At 36.3% G+C, this 22,012-nt stretch overlaps 1 protein-coding gene across 1 annotated transcript; it reads left to right on the plus strand.

The window, feature by feature from the left end:
- Positions 1–96: 96 nt before the first annotated feature.
- Positions 97–21,995, plus strand: CCDC18 (coiled-coil domain containing 18). Its single transcript, XM_085586479.1, has 26 exons — positions 97–172; positions 253–570; positions 937–1,084; positions 1,260–1,410; positions 1,950–2,117; positions 3,007–3,116; positions 3,977–4,105; positions 5,560–5,656; positions 6,370–6,491; positions 7,265–7,574; positions 7,759–7,862; positions 7,972–8,132; positions 8,633–8,853; positions 9,612–9,722; positions 10,333–10,464; positions 11,197–11,331; positions 11,900–11,977; positions 13,475–13,591; positions 14,830–14,997; positions 15,453–15,595; positions 16,037–16,200; positions 16,953–17,166; positions 17,703–17,802; positions 18,263–18,379; positions 18,772–18,916; positions 21,746–21,995. The coding sequence occupies exons 3-25, from the start codon at positions 945–947 to the stop codon at positions 18,880–18,882; spliced, it is 3,303 nt and encodes a 1,100-aa protein (XP_085442605.1). The 5' UTR covers positions 97–172; positions 253–570; positions 937–944; the 3' UTR covers positions 18,883–18,916; positions 21,746–21,995.
- Positions 21,996–22,012: the final 17 nt, after the last annotated feature.

Raw genomic sequence — 22,012 nt, forward strand, 5'->3', positions numbered from 1 at the left:
ACCAATCGCCGCCCCGGCGGCGCCGCGCCCCGCCCGCCCACAGTGCACCGCGGCGGCGCGCGCCGCTCCCGCCCCCGGCGCGCCGGCGGCGGGGCCGCGCCTGCGCCGTGAGGGCCCCGCGCGGTTCGAGCGCGGCGGGAGCGGCCCCGACCCCACAGCGAACCCGGCACCGGCACCGGCACCGACCCCGGCACCGACCCCATAGCGAACCCGGCACCGACCCCGGCACCGACCCCGGCACCGACCCCATAGCGAACCCGGCACCGACCCCGGCACCGGCACCGGCACCGACCCCGACCCCACAGCGAACCCGGCACCGACCCCGGCACCGGCACCGACCCCATAGCGAACCCGGCACCGGCACCGACCCCGACCCCGGCACCGGCACCTACCCCACAGCGACCGGCTCGGAGCCCAGGGACGGCCGCCAGCGCCCCGCGCCGCCGCTCCCTGCCCGCCCGGGCCCGTGGCTCGGGCCCCTGCGGCGCTCCCCGCCCTGGCTCTGGTGCTGCCCGTCCGCCCGGGCCCGGTTCGCTTTCGTCTCTCGTTGCGCTGGTCACCGGCAGCGAGGCAAGTTTTGCGCGTTCGCGTGTGCGCCGTTCGCTTCTCGGGCTCCCCGCCAGGTGCCGGGACTGCCAGATCTCTGCGATGTGCTGAGTGACAAATTTTTGGCAAATAATGTATAGCAGGTTTTTCCAGTTCTCATGTATGGCAAGTCATGAAGCTTTTTGTACTTCATGAGTGCATACAGAACTTATCGCAATAGAGAAAATTTGTTACTTTTATCTAGTGAACATAGGAGGAATGTGTGAAATGTATATGTTTGAAAATTGAGAGTTTTCTTTGTTGTATTTTTTTTCTCCTTTCCTTTTTTAAATTTTTGCAAATAGTTTTCATGCCCATTTAACACTGTTTTAATATTAAATATTACTTTAGCCTTATGCATGTTACCAATGGAGTGTAGTATGTGGACTCACTCTGAAAATGATGCTGATGACGACCTGCTAGCAAATGTGCAGTCATTACAGAATCAGCTGAGGAGAACTGAAAAAAACCTACAAACTGTAGAGAAAGAGCTTTCCAGGTATGAGCACGTCTGGGAATGAGACCCTCCTGTCTCTTGTAGAGTGACTGTCGTATTCCGTGTGATGGATTACTGTAATTAGCTCCTTTTCTGCTTTTTGTTTGACTTGTCTTTATGAGCAACCTAATAAAGAAAAAAGCAGTAGTGACTTTTTCTCTCTCTCTCCAAACACTAGTACAGGGGAACATTGCGGCCACTGCTTCAATGAGGTCATCGACGTCCCTCTGGAGGACTTTGTACAGCCCAATTACGATTGCCAAGGCTTTTCCAGCTGTAGGAAGAATTCTGGGAGAACATCTCACCAGGATTTTCAAAGAAAATGCAATGTAAATATTTATCTTCATTACTCATTTTTATTACTTTGGCTTTCAATTCTTTGCTATGTTTTTGAGCATTTTTGGCTGCGGGGCTTGGAGTAGACACACTGTAGATGGGGCAGTGATGTCAAGGGAGCACCTTAAGCATAGTATCCCTTGAGTACATTGCAACAGGAAGTTTCTGATCCGCCTTTCAGTACTTGAGGCTTGTAAGAAAGATGGGGACAAAGCTTTTAGCAGGTCCTGTTGGGATGGGGCAAGGTGTAATGATTTTCAACTGCTTTAGATTAGATGTGGCAGGTATTTTACTCATGAGGGTGGTGCAGCACAGCCACAGGTCCCCCTTCCCAGGAAACATTCGAAGTCAGGTTGGTCAGGGCTCTGAGCAAGTTGATCTATTTCAGGTTGTCCTTGCTCATTGCAAGGTGGTTGGAGTAAATGTTCCCTTTCAACCCAACACTGTTTTTGGTTTTATGATGTATTTTTATAGAAGTCTATATATATATATAAATAAATATATATATACATACACATATTTTTGTGTCTAGTCTTACTTTTTATCCACAACTTTGGATAAACCTGTGGAAGAAAATGAACAACTTCAGGAGCAGTTGGATGCCCTCCATGAGCAAAATGCATCTTTGACTTCTCAGAATCATTACCTGAAGAACAGAGTGGAAACAATGAACTTTGAATTGATGCAGTCAAGAACAAAAGTATGTATCTTTAGTGTACCCCAAGACAACCAAAGACCATGATTTTTGAGTTTAGAATTACAAACAGAATGTGCTGGGTTTTGTCTTATTTTAATCTGTTTAATATTTAGTATATATTTCATAATCAATATTAATCTTGGACAGAATAGTTTGGACTATTTCTCCATGGCCAAAACAACTATATTAATTATGAATTCCATCTACTCATGTTCCAAAGTTTAGTCTAAAGACACTAAGCCACAAAATGAAGAATACACTATGAAACAAGATAGTTCAGTAAAGCATTTAGTACTGTACATTCATGTGTCTGAGACATTAAAGGGAACAATAATGGCACAGAAGTGAATTGTCTAGGAAATGAAAATAGTTGATCTCTCAGGTTGGATTAATATTGCTATTTTGAAAAAAGTGAAGATGAGTTAGAAGGGAATATTGTATCTAATAAATAATTACTGATTTACTTTACACTTGTCTGTACAGGTTTATTTCAGGACAACTATGTTGTTTAATTGGTTCATATATAATATTAATAAAACATAGCTATCCTTAGTGGATTTTGTTAGAGAAATGTTATCTCCTAAACAGTACAAATAAATACATAAACAAAATGTTTGGCTGCCTGGCACTGAAACAAGTAATTGGATTTAAATTTCTTGGGAAAGCAAGAGACAAGGTCAACCTACAAAGAAATCATTTTGCTAGATAGAATAACACACTGGAACTACAAGGAGTGTTAAATGAGCAGAAAATTGGAGTTAAGGTGGTGTAGATGAACAAACAATTTACAGTGGGGTTAAGAGCACTGTCATTCAGTAAGCAGATTGTTCTTCTTTTTCTCACCTGTATATATGCAAATGTTAATGAAACCCTAAATATGTTTGTATTTCAGATTTCATATCTTGAGGCTGCTTTAGCTACACATTTAATCAACATCCCGAAGTTGAAAGAACAGATTGTAAATTTGGAAGCAGAAGTTTCAGCTCAAGATAAAATTCTGAAGTAATATGTACTTTTAAATCAATGTTTTATTGTTGTCTTCCTGCTAGTCCAGTCTCTTTTTAGGGATGACATAATTTCTGGTACTGTGTGGGTCATGTAATCTGAGGTCTGAAACTTTAATTTCAGAGCCATCTATAGGAGGAGGAACATAGTTTAGTTTATGCTGAATGTACTTCAAGAAACTAAGAAAAAATAATAAAAGACTGGTGAAAGAAACCAGTCCGTAGTGTGTGCTGAAAAGGAATGTGCCCTTACAGCTGGGTAGGGTGATTGTTTGCTATATGACCACATATATTCTCTTGTAATAAGCATACTTAGTTCTGAACGTGACCGTGTTCTTTGTAACATAAAGGATTCTTTCTTCATGAATACATTAATCAAGGCAAATGGCCAAATAAAACTGATGTAAATGCTGTTCAGAGGTGTCAGGATGACATACTTGGTTGTAAACTTGCCTTACAACTTCATGTTGTGGAATAGTCAATTAATAGTTCAGTAGTCTGTCTTCACAAAAAAAAGTAAAAATACTTACGTTAAATTTGTATTTTAGTGTTCTTTTCTAGTCAGACCTCTTGGCAGAGAAAATATGATTTCTATGATCAGAGCTCATGACACAAAGTCAGCTCTCTGGTCCTTGGCAGTTGTGACACCTGGTGCCTATTGATAAGTCTTAGATACCACTCCATACTGCAGACATACTCCTGGGGAGTCTGCAGACTATGGGTGCTCCTAACCTAGTTTTGAGAGTTACAGCATGTTTGTCTAGCACTTCTGGAACATTGTATGCACTAAAGGACAACAAAAATCTATTTTCTTTACAAAAAGGTATTATTTTTTATTATGCTTTGTTTATTTGCTAGAGATGCAGAAGATAGACTAGATCAAAATCGGAAAACAGCAATGGAAAGAGAACACATGTTGGAAAGATATCAAAAAGGCTATAAAGTTCTGAAAATTGAGTTAATTGAACAAAGCAAGCAAGGAAAGAGGTAATTAACTCATTTTAATAAATGGAACATAGAATAATAGAGCCTAATTGTTTATTTCCATTGGCAGTGGTTTGCTTTGTGGAATCAAATTACTTTTCTGTTTTGGGATTTTTTTTTTTTTAAAAGGGGAAATTCTGTGGTTATTTAAATGGGCACATTTAAAGTCTTGAGGTCAGCTGGTAGTTGCAGGCTGATAGTACACATTAGTACCAGTTTATCAGCTGTTTTTTTTCCTTCCTTCAGAATGGTTGTACTGCAGTGGAAAGCTTCAGTGTCCAGAATATCTTTTCCCTGAATTATGTTTGTATTTGTCGTGCAAGTATATTCAGTGTATATTCAGCAGCTGGTATTCAGCAGTATTCCTTGGTGTGAGAAAATGATAAAAGAACAACTTAATCAAGAGAACATTTTTATGTTATCCTTAATCTTACCTGTCTATGTTGAAAAGGGTGCTGTAATTCTATCTCAATCCCCATTTACCTTTCCTGTTGCCTCCTATAGCCTAGTGGCTGTGTCACTACTGAGAGGGTTAGGGAATTTGATTGTTGGAAGTTGCTATGAACACTCCTATCACCTCCAAAATGTAACTTTAAAGAAGTGAGTGGAATAAATAAAAAGATCCCTACCTTTATTAATTTAACTGCATTACCTGGGGCAAAAAATTACCTGAATTAATGGGTGGGAAAGCATTTCTTGAACCTTTTAAATGCAAACTCTTTGTTTGACTTGTGCCTCTACGCATGAAATTACCTCTAACCTTCTTATGGCAAGGAAACCTGAAATACTGTGGGGTTTGCACTGGTGGTTGAAAAAATGTTTTGCATGTGGGGCTGGAACTAGCTGTACTTAGTTACTAGTTGTAAATGTAAATATTTTTGTACTTCAGAAAAGCTGAGCTTCTGCCAGCTGTTAAGTATCATGGTATGGTTAGTATCAACACGTATTGTGGTTTACTTTTAATCATTAATTGCAGGCAAATTGAAGTGCTTTAGACTAATGCTATTTTGTTGTTCTGAAATGTTCTTATCCCCTTCTCTGGATACTTCTGGGCACTGGTTCTCAGATTGAGAGACAGATATGAAGGTTGGCTGTACTTAAATGAGGCAGTGCCCCATGCCAGCCCCAGTGAGCAGCAGGAGCTCTGGTGTGCCCATGTTGGCTGTCCTGAGCAGGCTGCACACCTGAGCTGTGCCGAGCTTCTCTGCCAGCTTCTTCCCTAATGAGTAATGGCAGGGGAAGGGCAGTGCTGTGGAGTCATAAAGGGAAGCAGTGGGGAGTCTGGGTTTTTTCTTGGAGCAGGGTCTCGTGATAGGTGGGGCCTGGAAAGTTGGAAGAAGAAAGGAAGTACCTGGAGCAATTAGTGCAGTAGTTGTTTTTAGTAACTGGAGAAGATAGTTACATTAATGGCTGGAGTTTGTGGGTTTTAAAATTGGTTTGCATTTTTTGCTTGGCAGAGCACAACAGCAAAGAAATGAAGCTTTGTTGAACGTGGAAGAGCTGACAAGAGCTTTCATGAAATATAAAGCAGAAATAACTGAAACATTAGAAAAGGTGAGAGATTTTTCTTCACTTGTATTTGCCATGATAAGGAAATGTTTCTTCCAAAAGGCCAGGCAGCTAATAGTAACAGGTTCATCAGTGAGTCAATTGTTTCCACTTGTTGGTGGCGAAGTCCTAAAAGAGATGGGACAGGGTGAGAAACTGTTTGTAGTTATAAATTGAGTTCTATAATTTTACACTGTCTTTGCATAGTCTGGATCTTTGGAGTCTCCATCTTTGCACTATCCTAATACTGTTGCTGCTTCTTATGTCTCCTGCTTGCCAGCTGGGAAATTTACATTTTAAAAATACATGAGCCTTTAAAAACGCTTTTTCCTCCATATGTATAAGCTGTTCAATGAAACATGTACTGAAGAAGAGCTAAGATGAAAATGAAGTAATCTCCCAAAGTTCCAACGATCAGAATTGTTAATTGTGTCTGCCTTGTGAAAGGAGAAAATACAGTTAGCTCTTACAGAGATTTTTGTTTTGTTAGACTTCTTTCCTTGTGGAACTAGGTTGTCAACCACAATTGTACTCTAAAATATTAAGTTTTTGTTTCCTAAATGGCAGAAAAAGAAAACTACATTGCCTCTCTCCACAATAATGAGCAATAGTATTATCTACTTACTTACCAGAAAGAGCATATTATTATTTTTAAAATAGCCTCTTGACATGGAAACTTAGTTTATTGATGTACAGTAATGAAAAAATTGTTTTTTAAGGCTAAAGCTGAAGAAGTAGTCTTGGGAGAACGTTTAATTAATTGTGAAAAAGAAAAAGAGAAGTTGAATGAAAAGTGTATCAGCTACAGAAAGGATCTAGACATCCTAGAAGAACAGCTAAGGTAACACAAAGGCTTTTAAAAATTCTCTGCACAGTGTTTTTACAAGAACTTGCACGTTGCAGTTGTCATTGTGAATGTTCTGCTCAATTCATATAGTTCAATACTTTCCTACTTACTTTCTGTAACTAATTTTTAAACACTTTAATCCCATGTGCTGCCCCCCATTATGAGAAAGATGCCCCCCCAAGCCTTCTGGGGCACTGGCTCCTGGGGCCTCTGGCTGCTGCTGAGGGCCATGGGCTGTGTACCCTGTGCTCTGCCCTGGGTGTCCCCGGCACTGCCACCCCTGGGTCCCTGCCTCTTGCACACCACCTTGTCAGTCCCTAGCTGCAATGAGAGACACTTGGCTTCTGATGGGGAGGCTGCACTCAGGCCTGATGCTGACTGCAGCTTATGGAACAGTCAAACCTGGTTTTGACTTCTCTCTGTCCCAACTGCAACTGCTACACGTTTTTATGTTTCTTGTATGTTTCATTTCAAGCCGAAGCCCCCTGTTTTTCAGAAGTTCTTTGGTAATTTCCTCATTGCTTTAATGAGGGTAGACAACGATCAGCTGATTGTCTTTAGAATTGTTAGATTTGGACAAACACCTGCACAGACATTTTGGAGTTACTCAATTTACATGCTTTGTCCGCACTTGCATTCCTGTCTTAATTGTTCTTTAGGCCATTTTGGCAAGAGTGGGCAGTGTATGAACATCTCTATACTAGCTTGAGTCTCCTTGGTAAATCTCTGCCTCTAGTAATGAAAATAGCTTTTATATGTCTTTTTAGACAATTAAAGGAAGAGAATCACAACACAAAAGAAGAAATTAAAGGTTTAGAGGCAAAGAACACTGAAATGACATCAATGTTGAGTCAGTCTGATCAGAAGATCATCAAGCTTGAGAGTGAACTTTCTGAAAAAGGAGTAGTACTTGAAGAGAAAAATGCTCTATTAAGTGAAAATGAAGAGCTGAGAGCACTTACTGCACAGCAACATAACCACTTGAAATTATGTCGTCAAGAAATAGAGGATTCAAGGGAAGAGCTCAACATACTAAAAACCATTATTTCTCAGTTGTCTTTAGGTACATCTGAAGAGGTAGAGTAACTGATACAGTCTTAGCAGTGTATTATGTTTTAAATAATTTTAAGGATTGAGTTATCCAAACTCTTAATATCCTGGTATATGTGTCTCAAAATTTATATGCCAGTATAACTCATGAATTAAGGGTGCTATGAAGCACTAAAAGGTTATTTTTTCATTGACTTTTGTTTTCTTTTAGTTTAAATGGCACCATTTCAAACACCAGCTATTGAGTTCCTCAGCAAAAGAAGCTACCTCTGAATCTTGTGGTGAATCAAGTAAACCTTTGATTGCAGACTTAAGGTATAACTTTCTGGTTACTGAACTATGTCAACGTTAGGCAAATAATAAGGTGCTATTAGAATTAGCATGCAGAAAGAATGTTAAATAGCTGTCTCCTTCTTTATAATAGCATTAAACTGGCAATGAAAGAAGCACAAAATCAGAAGCCTAGTGCAAACTTAACTGTCTGTACTGGAGCTGAGCATCTTTCTAACGGTATTGAAGGACAAGAAAGCAGCAGGTTATGTGACCTGGAAACAGAACCTGTCAAATTGATCAGAAATCCAGGAGGTAAGCTTGCTGACATAGCTGTGCAGTTCTAATTAATCCACAGAACAGAAATGTTCTGCAAGGGTTCAAGTTGGTTTTACAGCATGTATGCTTTGTTTGAACAGGGAACATTTTGCCACCTTGGAAACTGTCATGCTCTCCAGACACAATAAGTTTCTTTCTTTAGGTGCTTAAGTTACTCGTTCAGCAATAGCTGAGCTAGGAGTTGTGTTGAAATGGAACCATGTATTTTTTTCTTTTTGCAGATTATGCTAAAATCTCTGTATTTTTGTTGACTCTTTTCTCTGCATCCTTGTGTTCCAGTGTTTCTCTGATTGCTTCTGTCGTTACTGCTAGGACTGCTCCATGAAATTATGTCCAGGCACCTATATGATGATTGCTTGTTTCTTGGGGTTTTGTTGGGATTTTTGTTTGTTTTCATGAGTCACTGCATTCAGTTACATTATGGGTTTGCATGTTCTTTTATAAATTAATCTTAAATTTATTTTTTCTACTTTGAGAGAGGGGAAAATGTCAAGAGTTGGAACTTATAAGCAAACAGTTTGAAAAGGTGAGGCAAAAATTCCAGAAAGAGATAGAAGAGCTGCGCACTAAACTGATAAAAACAGATGATGAGAATTCTGCCTTGAGGACCAGCATGGCTCAAAGAACCAGTCAGTTTCAAATCATACAGGAAGACCTATTGAAGAAGGCTTCAAAAACTAGTAACTTAGAGAGAGAAGTAAGTTTTAAATAGCACTGAAAAGAATATGCCACTTTTTTTTCAGTTCAGTAATCAAAGATAGTGAAGACAATAGTTATGGAAAACTGCAATTGCCATAATAATTTTAAAGACTGATTAATTTGAGAAAAATGTAAACTTTTCAGCAAGGAGAAAGGCCTAGCAACCTTAATTTGTTAGTTGTCAGAATACTGTTTTAAAGTTGGTGTAGTTAGTAGGCTTTTCTGCTAGTACTTTGATTTGTTATGTGGAAAATACATACAGTCTTGTTGCTTTAGTGTGGTTGAATTAATGGGTAATCCTAGGAATCAGGTTGAAAGAACAGTTGTATTTTTCCTGATTAAATCTTACTGTAGTTGCCAGAGATGAACATCATTACTAGAGAGTCACAAAAGAAGAAAATTAAGCTTCAGCTTTTTTCAGGGTGAATAAATTAAATTGCTAATGTTTCTATTCTGGTGCTAATGTATTTACAGAGTTCAGCATAATGGGCTTTGCAGTTATTTCCTAATAATGAATGTAAATGTTATAAATATGTAAATCTATTTCACTGATAATTAGTTGGATAAATTGTAGGTAAATTGTCCTAAATCTTTCTCTGTAAGTAATAAAATATAATAGTTCAACAAATAAAATAGTTTATTAAGAATACTGTAGTAGCAGCTAAAATGGAATTGGTGATAAGAAAGTGCATACAAATATTTGAGTAAAATTGAAACAGTTGTCTAAATGCTGTTTTGTGCCATATTTAATTTCAGATAAGAAAGAAGTCTTCTCAGCTTTCTGCACTTGAGAAACAGTTGGAAGAAAAGACTATTGCTTATTCCACTGTTGCAGAAAGAAATACTGAGTTGGAACTGGAACTCATGGTAAAATGTTCTCAGTGAGAAACCATATTTATTTAAAAAGACATAAAAATATAACTTGACACTAGTATTCCCTGTATTCAAAATGTGTGGACTTTCAGATCTGCTAAATAATCTGTGCAGATTTTAAGAACACAGGTTTTAAAAACCTGTGTTTGAATAAAACATCCCTTTTTCCCTGCCCTTGAATGTGGCAAGTGATTAATGAACATGTTATGTTTTCCATGTGGTGACATATGCAATAAAGATCTGGCCCTGTTGAATTGCCATTTTTTTCAGTGAAATACCTGTAGATTTGTAAGATAAAAAGTCTTCAAAATGGTATTTTAAAGATTCCATCTGTGTATATGAACATAGAATTTCTTTTTGTCTTTGTCAGGAGGTATCTGTGCCATAATCCATCTTGGCAGACACCTTGTCTTTCTAGTGGCTGCATTTACTGAATTCTGTACCTGTGGTATAAGTGTGATGTCCTTTGAGATGACACACACTCTGTGTAACTTCAGAATTTTGTTTGTTGTTCCTTTATGAAATCTTGAAACCGGATGACCAAATAACTTAATATCACAGCTAAATGTTTTTATTAAGTCCTTTTATTGTTGCCACTTCCCAGGGAAAAAACAGATGCATTCATGAGCTGGAAACAACTATCAGCGAAGAACATGAGAAAATAACTTCTGCTTTTGAAAATGAAAAGTTGCTTCACCTCGAGCAGCACAAAGAAATGGAGAAACAAATTGCTCTAGTAAGACCTTTATTGTGTGGCAGTATGTATGAGTGTTATACTTGGTAACTTTTTCGTATATTAATTTGTCTTGTAATTTCAAGACACAGCTATTAAAAAAGTATGTAAAAAGATCTTTCTTCTCCCTACATTTCCTGATTTTACTACATTTTCCATCTAACTAGCTATACAACTTTCCCTCTGAAATATTCATATCCTGCTTAGCTGAAGAGAAATAAGGACTTAGGAAAAATACTGTGTTTCTTTGCTCCAAACACATAGGAAAAAAAAAAAGTATAGCTTTAGTGCCTACTGGGTTTAAAGCATGACAGCTTCAAAAAATGTTCTCATTGCCTGAACCTCTGCCAAATTGAGCCTTATGAACATCTACATTCAGGGAGAACTGTTGGAGGTTTCTCAGTCTCTAGAGAAGAAATATTTCTCTATGTGATTAGAAATGTAACTGTGATTATTTCTAGCTGTTTAAAAAACTTCTCATCTTTTAGTAAAGAATGTATGCATGTCTTATTGTCTTGGCTAGTGACAGACAATTGCACTCTGCCCTCATTCTCCTCTGGAATTAAGATACTAAGTGCTTGGGATTTCTTGATAATTTTTAGACTGTGCAATACTGCTGATGGCAGTAATATATTTAATTTTCATTATAAAAATTATGAGTGAATAGAACTGAATCACATATTTGGATTAATACATTTTTATTAAAATAATAAATTGCTATTTACTTATGGACAGCTTCGGACACAGCTGGAGAAGAAACAGCAACAATTAATTGAACAAGATAAAATAATATCTATTTTACAACAAGAGGTTATACACAAACAGCATCACATTGAATCATTGGATGGGCTGCTAATAGGAAACAGAGAGGTAAGGCTGGCTCTTGACTTTCTTTAAATGCAAATCAAGCAAGTGACTAAAAATAATGGAAAGCATAAATACATGGAAAAATTTGGGATAATGAAAGATGTTTATGGTTTTGCGTCTTAATTCTTGTTAACATCAATTACTGCTACTACTATGTATTGTACAAATTTTAATGACCTTTCAGTATTTTCTGTCTTAGCATTCTCTTTATGCCTCTGGATTACCCCTTGGGCTTCTCTCTCTAATGAAAGGAAAGAGATCTGGATAAAGAATGATTGCACCAATCCTGCACTAGGTAGAAAACCAATGTTCTAGCATGATAATAGTTTATTCCTTTTTATAATGCCTGCTGCTGCAGAATATGAAGAGACATCTCTCAGCAACTAAATTCACTCAGTGTTTATGTACACAAATACATTATGCAAGCAATTGTGTTTAGATACACTGATCTGCATTTTTTTCCTGAATCTGATTGAGGTTTTATTAAATTACTTATAACTTTATAACATTAGGTTAATGTTATGTAATATTTGTATTTGGCTCTCTTGAATAAAAATATCTGTAAAAACAGGAAATGGAAAATCAAAATGTCAAGAAAGATCAAGGACTGAAGATGCTGGAAAGTCAGTTAACAGAAGAAAAACTCAAAGTTAGTAAGATCTCTGTAATGTTCAAGTAATAGTTTAAAAGTTTACAGTAACAGTGTATTTCCTTTTCTTTAATAGAAGAACTATTTTATATTAATTAATATATTTAAATATATAATTAATTTTTTAAAGTAAATATTCCAGAAGTCATTTATCTGAAGCATTTACTTTTTATCTGTTTCATTTTAATTTGTTTTCTTTTTTTAATTAAAATAAGTATGGTGAAACCTACAGTAAGAGATTATGCAATGCATAATTGCTTAATGCAATTACTGTAGTTACAAATAGGGCAAACTTGTGCTTATTGTACTCTTAAAGTCCAACCTTGTCTCATAGAGCTAATGTTATATATGCTTTTGGTCTACATATGGCATGTCTTTTAGACATATGTGATACTTGTAATGTTGATCATGGTTTTAGCCATCTTTAGCTCTTCCTAGTGTTTGCCTGATAAACATTTTCCATGCAACACTTGTAACAGGATTTTAATAAACCAGTGCCATGTGTGGATTTACCCTAGGCAAGTATTAAATCTTCATGATGTACTGGGGACTTTGCTATTTTCATGCTTTTTGTGAGCTTGTGTAGGATCAATTTGCTATCCAAGTGTCTTTGCAGTATTTGGGATGGTTTCCAGAGACTTAATATTAAGACACACAGTAATTTCTCTCCAAAAACCTCTTGAATCAGCTGAAGACAGAGATACAGAATCCAGTATCCAGTATAGTTTAGAAAACTGGCAGTCTGATTGCAAAATTGAAAGAACTAAGAAAATCTGCAGTTAAATTCAGCACAATTCTCATTGATGAGAAATCCTAGCATTGAAACCAAATGTTTAAGAAAAGCTTAATTACTATGCCTTAAGATCTCAGAGTTTGTTGTAATTTTTATCAGTTCAAGGTTTTAAGGTATTTGTAAGAGATTACTCAAATCCAAATGAGCATTAAAAGTCTAAAATAGGTTGACAGTGTTGACACTGCTCAAAGCTCTTCCTTTCCCATTTCGTGAGATTCAGGCGCTGTCCCCCCGTGCAGAAAGGGAAATCATGCTGCTTGGTAACTTTTGAAAATAATTTTAGTAAGATCTGAGTGGTTTTATTAAAAACATGTGTGCCAACTCACCTATGATGATAATTCCATATTTATTTATGCAGTTCTATATGTAATGAAACATGACGGATTCATGATTTGGGATTGACCCTCTGTTTGTTTTTTAATTCTAGCATCTGACAAATGCTGGCATATCTTCTCATAACCGATAGTCTCATCTAATATAAACACAGTCTAAAGTACAACTTTTAATTTCACAAATACTTTCAATTTTTGAAGACTATTTCAGTTTTAAAGTTTACTATAATCTTCCATGACTGTTTTAATACTCATATGATAAAAATGTAGCTTTTCTGATGTTTTACACAAGGCTGTCTTTCAATACAATTCTTAGACCAGTTAATACAAACCATGCCATGCAGTTTTAAATGATCTATTCCATTCACCTAGGTACGACAACTTGAGTCAGCACTAAAGGTATGTAAGGAAGAAGTTGCACTGTATTTGAGTCAGTCACAAGAAAATAAGGAGCTGTTTGAAAATCAGCTGAAGGAAAGGTCTGAAGAGGTAACAGGTTGTTTTATAACTCCTCTGTATTGGACAGAACTGTTGTTATGATTGATTTAATCTAAAAGTTTGTAAAATGACAGCCAAAATTTCCAACAGCACACGTGGATGGGAAGTAAGCTGGGATGAAATTATACATTTTGTGAGGGTAAAGGGGAAAATCATAACTCAGAAACATGGGGTAAGTTAAGGGAAAAGAAGCACTAAGATAAATGAATTGTTGAAAGAAGTAACAAAATCAGAATAATGTGAAACAAAACATTATCATGGGAAAAATGGAGAGAGCACTATTGTAATATAAATTTAAGTGCTCAAAATTGATCTATTTTTTAGCTGTCTTAATGGGGAAGAAGTTCTGGGCATAAAAAATGTTTACTTCTAGACCCTGAGTTTTATCATACTTTCCACTACTGCTTGAAAGCTAGAAAGAGTTAACTTTAAATATTTGAAGGAATTTTTATTTGTGGGTGAACTAATTATATAGTAGGCTGATCATGTCAGTGCTGGCCTACCTGCTGAGAGAGGCTTTAGTCAAGTGGAGGTTGCTGGACCCTGTACAGGACTGGCTTGATGGAAGTTGTGTGGTCTGTGTCAGACATGAACCTGTGATATTTACTGCTGCTTCCTAAGCCCTAAACCCTGTTCTTCCTATACTGCGTATGAAGGGACTGGATCCTGTGTGAGACATCGAGAGTAGCAAGTGAGGCTTTATTTTTTCAAGAACACTCCCCCCCACTTTTTTTTTTTTTCCCAGAAGAGTTCCCTCTGGCATTCACCACTGAGAAACCAGATTAGTCAACATAAAACAAGTTAGACACTCAAAATTCCTTTTTTTATTGGAATGACTATTGTCATACAGGCAAAAAGAAATAAAGGGGAAGACTGAGAGCAAAATCTCAAGGGGAAAAGAAGGACTTTCTGAAAAATAAAGACTGGCAGAAAGAAAAGTAGATCTAAAAGTCTGCCATATATGTTTTTAAAATATTGAAAAGTTCTATTTAGAAAGCAAGAATTAAAACCTGGGACTGACTGAGAAGTTACTACTTTCTTCACTGTTTAGAATATAACTTGATGAATTATGAGATCTGTTATATACTGTTGAAACTGTAATGCAACTAAATTCAGACCCAAAAGTTTTATTGCATCACAAGTGTGATTCTGTGTTCATTAAGAGAGAATAGCTGACACAACTGCAAATAAAAATGTTTTATTTTAATGGAAAATAAATGTCTTTTCAGCTTCATTATTTACAGAAAGAAATAAAAATTAAAGGTCAGACTATTCAGGACATGAGTGAACAAAATATTCTCCTGCAACAAACTATGCATCATCAGCAGCAAATGTTACAGCAAGAAACTATTAGAAATGGGGAGTTGGAAGATACTCAAATTAAACTTGAAAAACAGGTACAGTATGATGAGAAGTATCTACATATATAGAGAAAATTAAGTGCCTTATATATGTTTTCATAATACCTATAAAACCTGAATATTTCTTTGATAACTGAGTTGATAATTATTATTTGATATATCTAAAATAAAGAGTTTAGTGGCTTGTTTTATCTTAATCCAGCTTCTGAGCTATCAAAAATTCTAGTTAGCATTAGAGTGGCTAGGTATTTGGAAAATCAAGCCCTAGACTGCAGATAAGTATAGGTGCATTTAAATTTGGAAAGTTGCATCTTGTTACATTTACTAGAAACTATTTGTCTTTCAAATGTGCAGAGTTTTAGTTTTAAATTACATACAGACTATAAAGAAATCTATAGTGTAAAAACTCTCCTTATGTGAGTTGCAAGACAAGAATGAGTATTTCTTTGGTATGCAATTTGAAACTACTCTTTAAATGCCATTTTCAATAGGTATCCAATTTGGAAAAAGAGCTTCAGAAGCAGAAAGCATGTGCAGAAGATGAGTTGAGAAAGGTGGAGGAGAAACTGTGCCTAGCTGCTCAGGAAGCAGACTTAAACAGAGAGAAGGTGGATGAACTGAATTGTACAATAAGGTAGGTTTAGTATAAATGAGAGGAGTATTCTGCACATGGGCATATGGCTTAGAACATTTGCTGTCTGAAATGGTGTTCAGCTGTGGGCTTACACTTCAGTCTCTCTGTGAGCATAGACTGGAAATCAGAAGGGAAGCTTCTGACTAGCAGAGGCATGACTTTCTGGAACAGTTTTCCAATGGAATTAATGCATGTCCTGGCAACCTACTTAGCCTTAAGATAGCACTTCATAAAGCAGTTTAAATCATAACCATATGAGCTTGCTTGTAATTATAGATAGTACATTCTACAGGAGCTTGCTAGTCTTAAATAATATAGTTTTGATTACAAGAAAAGCTTACTTAACATGACTTTTATTTCTATTTTATTCACAAACACTTGTCTTAGAGCGTGTTGCTCTTGTTATTCCTTGGCTCATTTTGTTCTGGTTGCTTCTATTAGACAGATTAAATTGGAGATGGATCAGTACAAGAATGAACTTACTGGCATGGAAAAAGAAATAGTGCAATTACAACGAGATGGTGCAAACAAAGCACTGCAGATAAATCAGTTGGATATCACTCTGGAAGAAGCAAGATCAGAGCTCAATAGAAAGGCAAATGAGGGTAATTTGGCTATTTTTTTCCTCAGGCTTCCTTTCATTAAACTATTCCTCTGTATGTATTAGACATTTTTCCTTTCCCCCCTTTCATAATCAAGTACATGGGGGTCAAACACTGGTAATCTTAAACCCAAACGAAACCAAACCCAAATGAACAATACCCCCACAACCCAAAAAAATCACAAACATTTTTCAGATACTTTTGCAAATTCTCACTTTTGTGGTATATACCTTCACCCCAGGTGAAATACTAAGTAGTTTTCATGTAAATTGGTAACGCAGATTAATAATGTAATAGTCATATGAGGCACTTAGCTTTAATAAAGGCATATGCTATTCAAAAAATGCAGCTCTTTGAAGCAAACAGAAAACCCCACAAGTCTGTGGAAATAACAAACATTGCCATCCATCATCTTCCATTTAGTTTAATTGTACCATTATTTTAAGCCATTCTGCTTGCTCTTTTCCTAGCACTACATGGTCAGTTACTGTGTCTGTACCGTCTCCTTGGCCAGATGTTTTTAGATATATCCTTATGTTTCAGGTCAATTGTTGATTATGAACTGAACAAAATTAGCAAATACTTAGGTACCATAAACATTTTGTTTTGTATAAGTACTCACTATTTTTCTAGATTGTCCTAAAAAATAGTGATACTGACAATTTATTATGACCACAAGTGCTGCTAGATGTTGCATGAAGACCCTGATGTACTGATGATTAAACATTCTCTTTTGTGGTGTGTGTGTAAAATAGTGAATGATTTTGAAGATAAGCTGCTTCAAAGTGAGACTTGCCACAGGAAAGCTTTACAGAAAATAGAAGAACTGGAATCTGCATTGCAGAATGCCTGTGGGGAATTAAAGATCACTTTAACACAGCTTCAGGAGTTGCAAGGTGCATTACAGAATGCACAGTCCTCTCTGGAGGAGAAGAACATTGCTATCATGGATCTAACAACTGAGCTCAGGTGAGCTGGTATCTTTTCATGAAAACTAATCTATGTTGGTTATTCTTTAAGAATAGCAAATAGTTTGGATGGGATTTTTAAATGTTCTTAGCAGCTCTCTATAATTTTTAGGTGGTTTGTGGCCATCAGATAACTTGATACTTGAGATCCTCAGCTCATATTTAATTTCTAAATGTACTGATTTATTTTTGATGAATTCTGTTTTAAAATCTTTTTTTGGAATCTTAAAGCTGTGAAGGAATCATAAGAATAGTCAAATTGTCCAGTTTCCTTCCTGACCACAAATTAATTATACTTTCTTTTTTAAAGAATCCTGATATAGCCAATTAAATAACTTGAATAATGAAGTTATTAGGAATTCCCCCACCTGGAATATAATTAACAGAATTAATCTATTTGGGTTTGTTTCCTTGCAATCAATTCACCCTTAGGGTAATATGCTGTAAGTAAGTAATAGATCTCATGATTTTCAAGCTGGATATTTGAAGCTAAGCAACTAAATATGCATTAAGCAATTAAATGTATGAGAATTTCAGGTATTGTAAGGATGAAATTGAAGACAAAAAGCAGGAACTCCTTGACATGGACCAAGCACTGAAAGAAAGGAATTGGGAACTGAAACAAAGAGTAGCTCAGGTGAGATAATTTTTAAGCATGTTACTGACAATTATTCCTGTTATATAGGAGATAACTAGGTTTGGTTGCTTTGATATATTGTCTCAAACTGAACTGGTTCCTACAACCACAGTGCTAACCTCAAACCCACTGTATGTTTTTTAAACCTTATGTACCAGGAAAATCAGAAGCCTTATGCCATAACCTGTCCCAAGATTCTTAGTGATAAAGTATCCTTTGAAAAGGATAACTAGGTTTGCATTATGTGTATATGAAGACCTAACATATTCAGTTATGGACTTTTCCAACAGTTTTGGAATAGCTAGGGCATAGCTTTATATTGACTGCTCAAGAGAATACTCTTGAGGCTACAAAGGATTAATTTCATTCACTTTGCTCTCATAGTTTGTAATATGACTTCTTAAAATCTACATATTAGTTCAAAATAAAATATTTCCTTTTCTTCATTTTTTACCTCTAGATTACACAATTGGATATGGCAGTTCGTGAGCATAAGGGAGAAATGGAGCAACAAATAATTCAATTACAGTGTAATTTAGAGAAGTCAGAGTTGGAAATTAAGGAATGCAATAAACAGGTAATTCTTCTTAATCAAAACCACAATTTCCCTAAAAAGGTCTTGGGACACAATAGCTGGCCACATTTAATCTAGAATATAAAAACTTTTTTATTGTAGGGAGAGGGAAGGAATGTCAGTAAAAATAGATGTTTATAAATTAAAACTATAAATTTTGTAAGGCTATAACAGTGCAAAAACGAAAACTGATTTTCATTTGATATGATACAGCTCCCAAACTGTTATTTTAGTAAAGGAAAATGTAAATAAAAAATTGACAGAGGAATCCAAAGTCAGGGTTAATAGTTACAATATTGGGGTTTTGTTTGGTTTGTGTGTTTGGTTTTTTTTTAATAAAATTGTTCTGACTTTGGTAAAATATTGGTTCTGATTTAATTGCCTTTTCTGTTCAGATTGAGAGCTTAGAGAAGAAACTCCAGCATTCTAAAGATGAGCTTCGTGAAAAAGAGTTTGAATTGCTCCAGAGAGATCAGGAAATAAATCAGCTGAAGAGAAAAAAATGAAAGAAAACAACATAACCTGGAAACTCTTGGGAAGGTAAAGCATACTTTGGATAGACAACAAATTACCAATTTTTAATGCCATTACTGTACTGCCTAGAAGAAATTATATGGTGTCTCTTTAGTGTGTCATTACTTCTCCCAGAATCATTGTATTCTTTATCCCCTAAAGTGAAACTAGTTTAATACTTTTAAAATTATAGATTTAATGGTAAACTCTTCATTGTCTGTTTTCTGTGGAGAAATTTGGTTACTGATTATCTTTAGGGACCTGATTTTCTGGCATTTCCTTGAAATGAAACAAAGCAAAATGCTGTATGATGAGAGCTTCTTATGATTTAGGTACCCATCTTGTGAAAATTATTGCATCAAAGACCACTAAGCTATAGCATGCTTGTAGGAAGGAGAAGTGAGAATTTTTTGGCATAGTGAATGGGAGCTTGTGGAGGGACTCAAGAAGACAGCTAATAATTTGTGAATTATGCAAATCTTTGGTTTGGTGCATGAATCAGTCTCTACAAGGACAAATGGGATCTGAAAGAAACAGGCTTTCTGCAGATATAAGTTAAGTCAAGCATGTTTCCAAGCTAGAGCTAAACACCAAAGCCAAGATGGCCTCTGCCACTTTGGTTGTGCTGCATTTATATGTTTGTTTCCCTAGGGTGAGGTATCAGAGAAACCTCATTTCTGTGGGAGCACCAAAGGCCTTTGGTCTGTGTTCTAGATCATGAGGGCTTGGCTGTGTCACAGGTGAATATGAAGGTTCTTTCACTGCAAATTAAAGCAACGTCAGCTCTTCCATCTTGAATTCTGTTAGATTATTGATAATGCTCAAGAACAGGACAGTGACTGCTGCTAACTTTCACACATATCATAAACCATTTCTAACTTTTCTTAAGGGATGATTCTGAAAGAAAGAATTGAAACAGCTAGCCCCTGTACAACTGCTCACTAGACTCTTTCTTTCCAGACAAATTGTCTTGTTTTTGCTGAGGAATACCAGATAGGAGGAGGCCTAAGAATGCTGTAAGAAAAGTTTTGAAAATAGACCTGCTCTGGTCATGTTCCTTCCAAGACATGGGATAAGGAAATGAAATTTTATTTCCATTGTAGTGTAGTAGATAAAAAAACACTGGATTTTGGAAGCGTTCTGTGTAAACCATGAAATATGTTGTAGAGGGCTTCTGACTCCATGTAGAATATTATGTAGTTCCTTCTTTGTTTAAAAATGAAGTATATTAACATAATGTAAGAAAACACTTTCTCCATTTGTAACACATTGCAGACAGATTGACCAGACTTCCACAGAAATTTTCTGTCCTAGTTCTACAAAATAAATTGCCTAATCTATTTAGGGGAAAGAGGTGGATAGGCAGTGTGTATGTCTTGCCCAGGGGTACAGTCTGTCTCATTCTTTTTCTTCTTAATAGATTGCCTTCTTTGCTTATTACAGAAAATATATTAGTTCAGGGAAGGAATTGCTGGGAGGGTTGATTTGTGTTCTGGTCCACTCTGTCCCTTTGGGACTCATAAAATAACCAGGTCACAGAGTTTTCAATTGAATCATTCTTTTTTCTTACTGTGCTTCAATTTGCAGTGAAGATTTTGCAAAAATACAGCACTCGGCTACCCTTAGAAACTGTAAATATTCCAAATAAAGTAACTGAAAATATCTCGCTGAATATTAAGAATGGCTTTTTTCTTTTTTTTTCTGGGAAATTGAAATAATTTTCTTTATTAAAAAAAGGCAGATTGGATTTACAGGAAAATAATTTTTTGTGACCATAGTTCCTTCTGAAATGAGAAGTAAAATTGTATTCAAATGAAGTAAGAAAAAAATTAGTTCTTGCAATGACTGACTTTTTTAAAAAGTGATTTTTTCAACATTTTTTAAAAACTGTGCATAGCACAAAAAATTAGGAATTACTGTACTAATCTTTCATTTGTTAGCTGTAAGCTGCTTATATGCTACTTACAAGTGTTTCTGTACAGTATGTATAGCATTCCTCATAAAGAATAAATACCTAGCTAAGCATGGATAGATAAACAGAACCAGCATGACATCTTTTTAGATTTATAAGTAACAGGAACCTTAGTATAATATGATGTGAAACAGTAGTGGCTGATAGTCTCTTGTGGTGCTCCAGCACTAGCTAATGTTAAACATGGCTGCTGTGTATCATATCCTAAAGACACCTAAAACTCTATTTTTTTTTCCATAAATGAATAATTAGATCCAGCATATTCCTTTGTTTTTAAAAGGAGGGGTAGGGGTAGTGGTAGTAAAGCTCTAGAAACTAACAAAAACCCCCTATCCTCAAACATGCTGTTTGGCTGCATTTACTTCTATATACATCTTACATTTGTTTTGCTATTTTTTTTGCTCGGTGTTGGTGGACATCATAGGCTTTTTTTCTCTTGATGCCTTGATACTGTTGATGAGGCACTTCCTGAACTGTCAGCAACTTAAGAACAACGATACAATCCAACATGAAACCTTAAGCCTCATGCAGAGGAGTTATTTCAAAAGACAGTGCTCATTTAAACTGTACAAAATTTTTACAGGGATTTGCATATGAAGATTTTTTCTCAAAAATATTCTGCATAATGTTTTCCTTCTTATCTGCTGGAACTTAGAATGGTATTGGAAAATGTGTAAGTTGTGCACCTTGAGAAAGCAAATGTACTTCAATTACAAGAACAGTGAACAAAAATGCATTAATAAATAAATCAGAATTTGAGATTGCAGCCATGGACTTGAGATCTGCTGTTAGTTTTCTTGAATTTGTAAGATAAAGTTTAATAATGAAAAGTAACATCTTGGTACAAATGGATTTAGATATGGCAATCATATATTTTGTTTCAGGTGCGAGAACTGTGAAGGAATGACTGCTGCTGCCCATTGGACAAGGAGCAACCCAGGAATGCTGTTGCTGCCATTGTGACTGCATTCAAAGAGGACATTTTAAAGTTGTATTTGTAAATAAGGCATGTAGTTATTTGTACTGAAGCAGATGACAACCTTTTTATTTTTCCAACTGTTATTATTGCCTTCATATAATAACATATTAATTTATCTTTTATATTTCAGAATAAAATGTATTTATTTTAAGGTGTAGGGATTAATTTCAGC

The sequence above is a fragment of the Lonchura striata genome, chromosome 8 (assembly GCF_050655825.1).
Source record: "Lonchura striata isolate lonStrDom1 chromosome 8, ASM5065582v1, whole genome shotgun sequence".
NCBI lineage: Eukaryota > Metazoa > Chordata > Aves > Passeriformes > Estrildidae > Lonchura > Lonchura striata.

What these genes read in the sequence shown, in the direction of transcription:
- CCDC18 (XM_085586479.1), top strand. Translation starts at nt 945, where the DNA reads ATGTTACCAATGGAGTGTAGTATGTGGACTCACTCTGAAAATGATGCT. An exon ending in CAAAGCAAGCAAGGAAAGAG is followed by an intron (nt 4,106 to 5,559) that starts GTAATTAACTCA and finishes TTTGCTTGGCAG; the next exon opens with AGCACAACAGCAAAGAAATG. An exon ending in AGTTGGAACTGGAACTCATG is followed by an intron (nt 9,723 to 10,332) that starts GTAAAATGTTCT and finishes GCCACTTCCCAG; the next exon opens with GGAAAAAACAGATGCATTCA.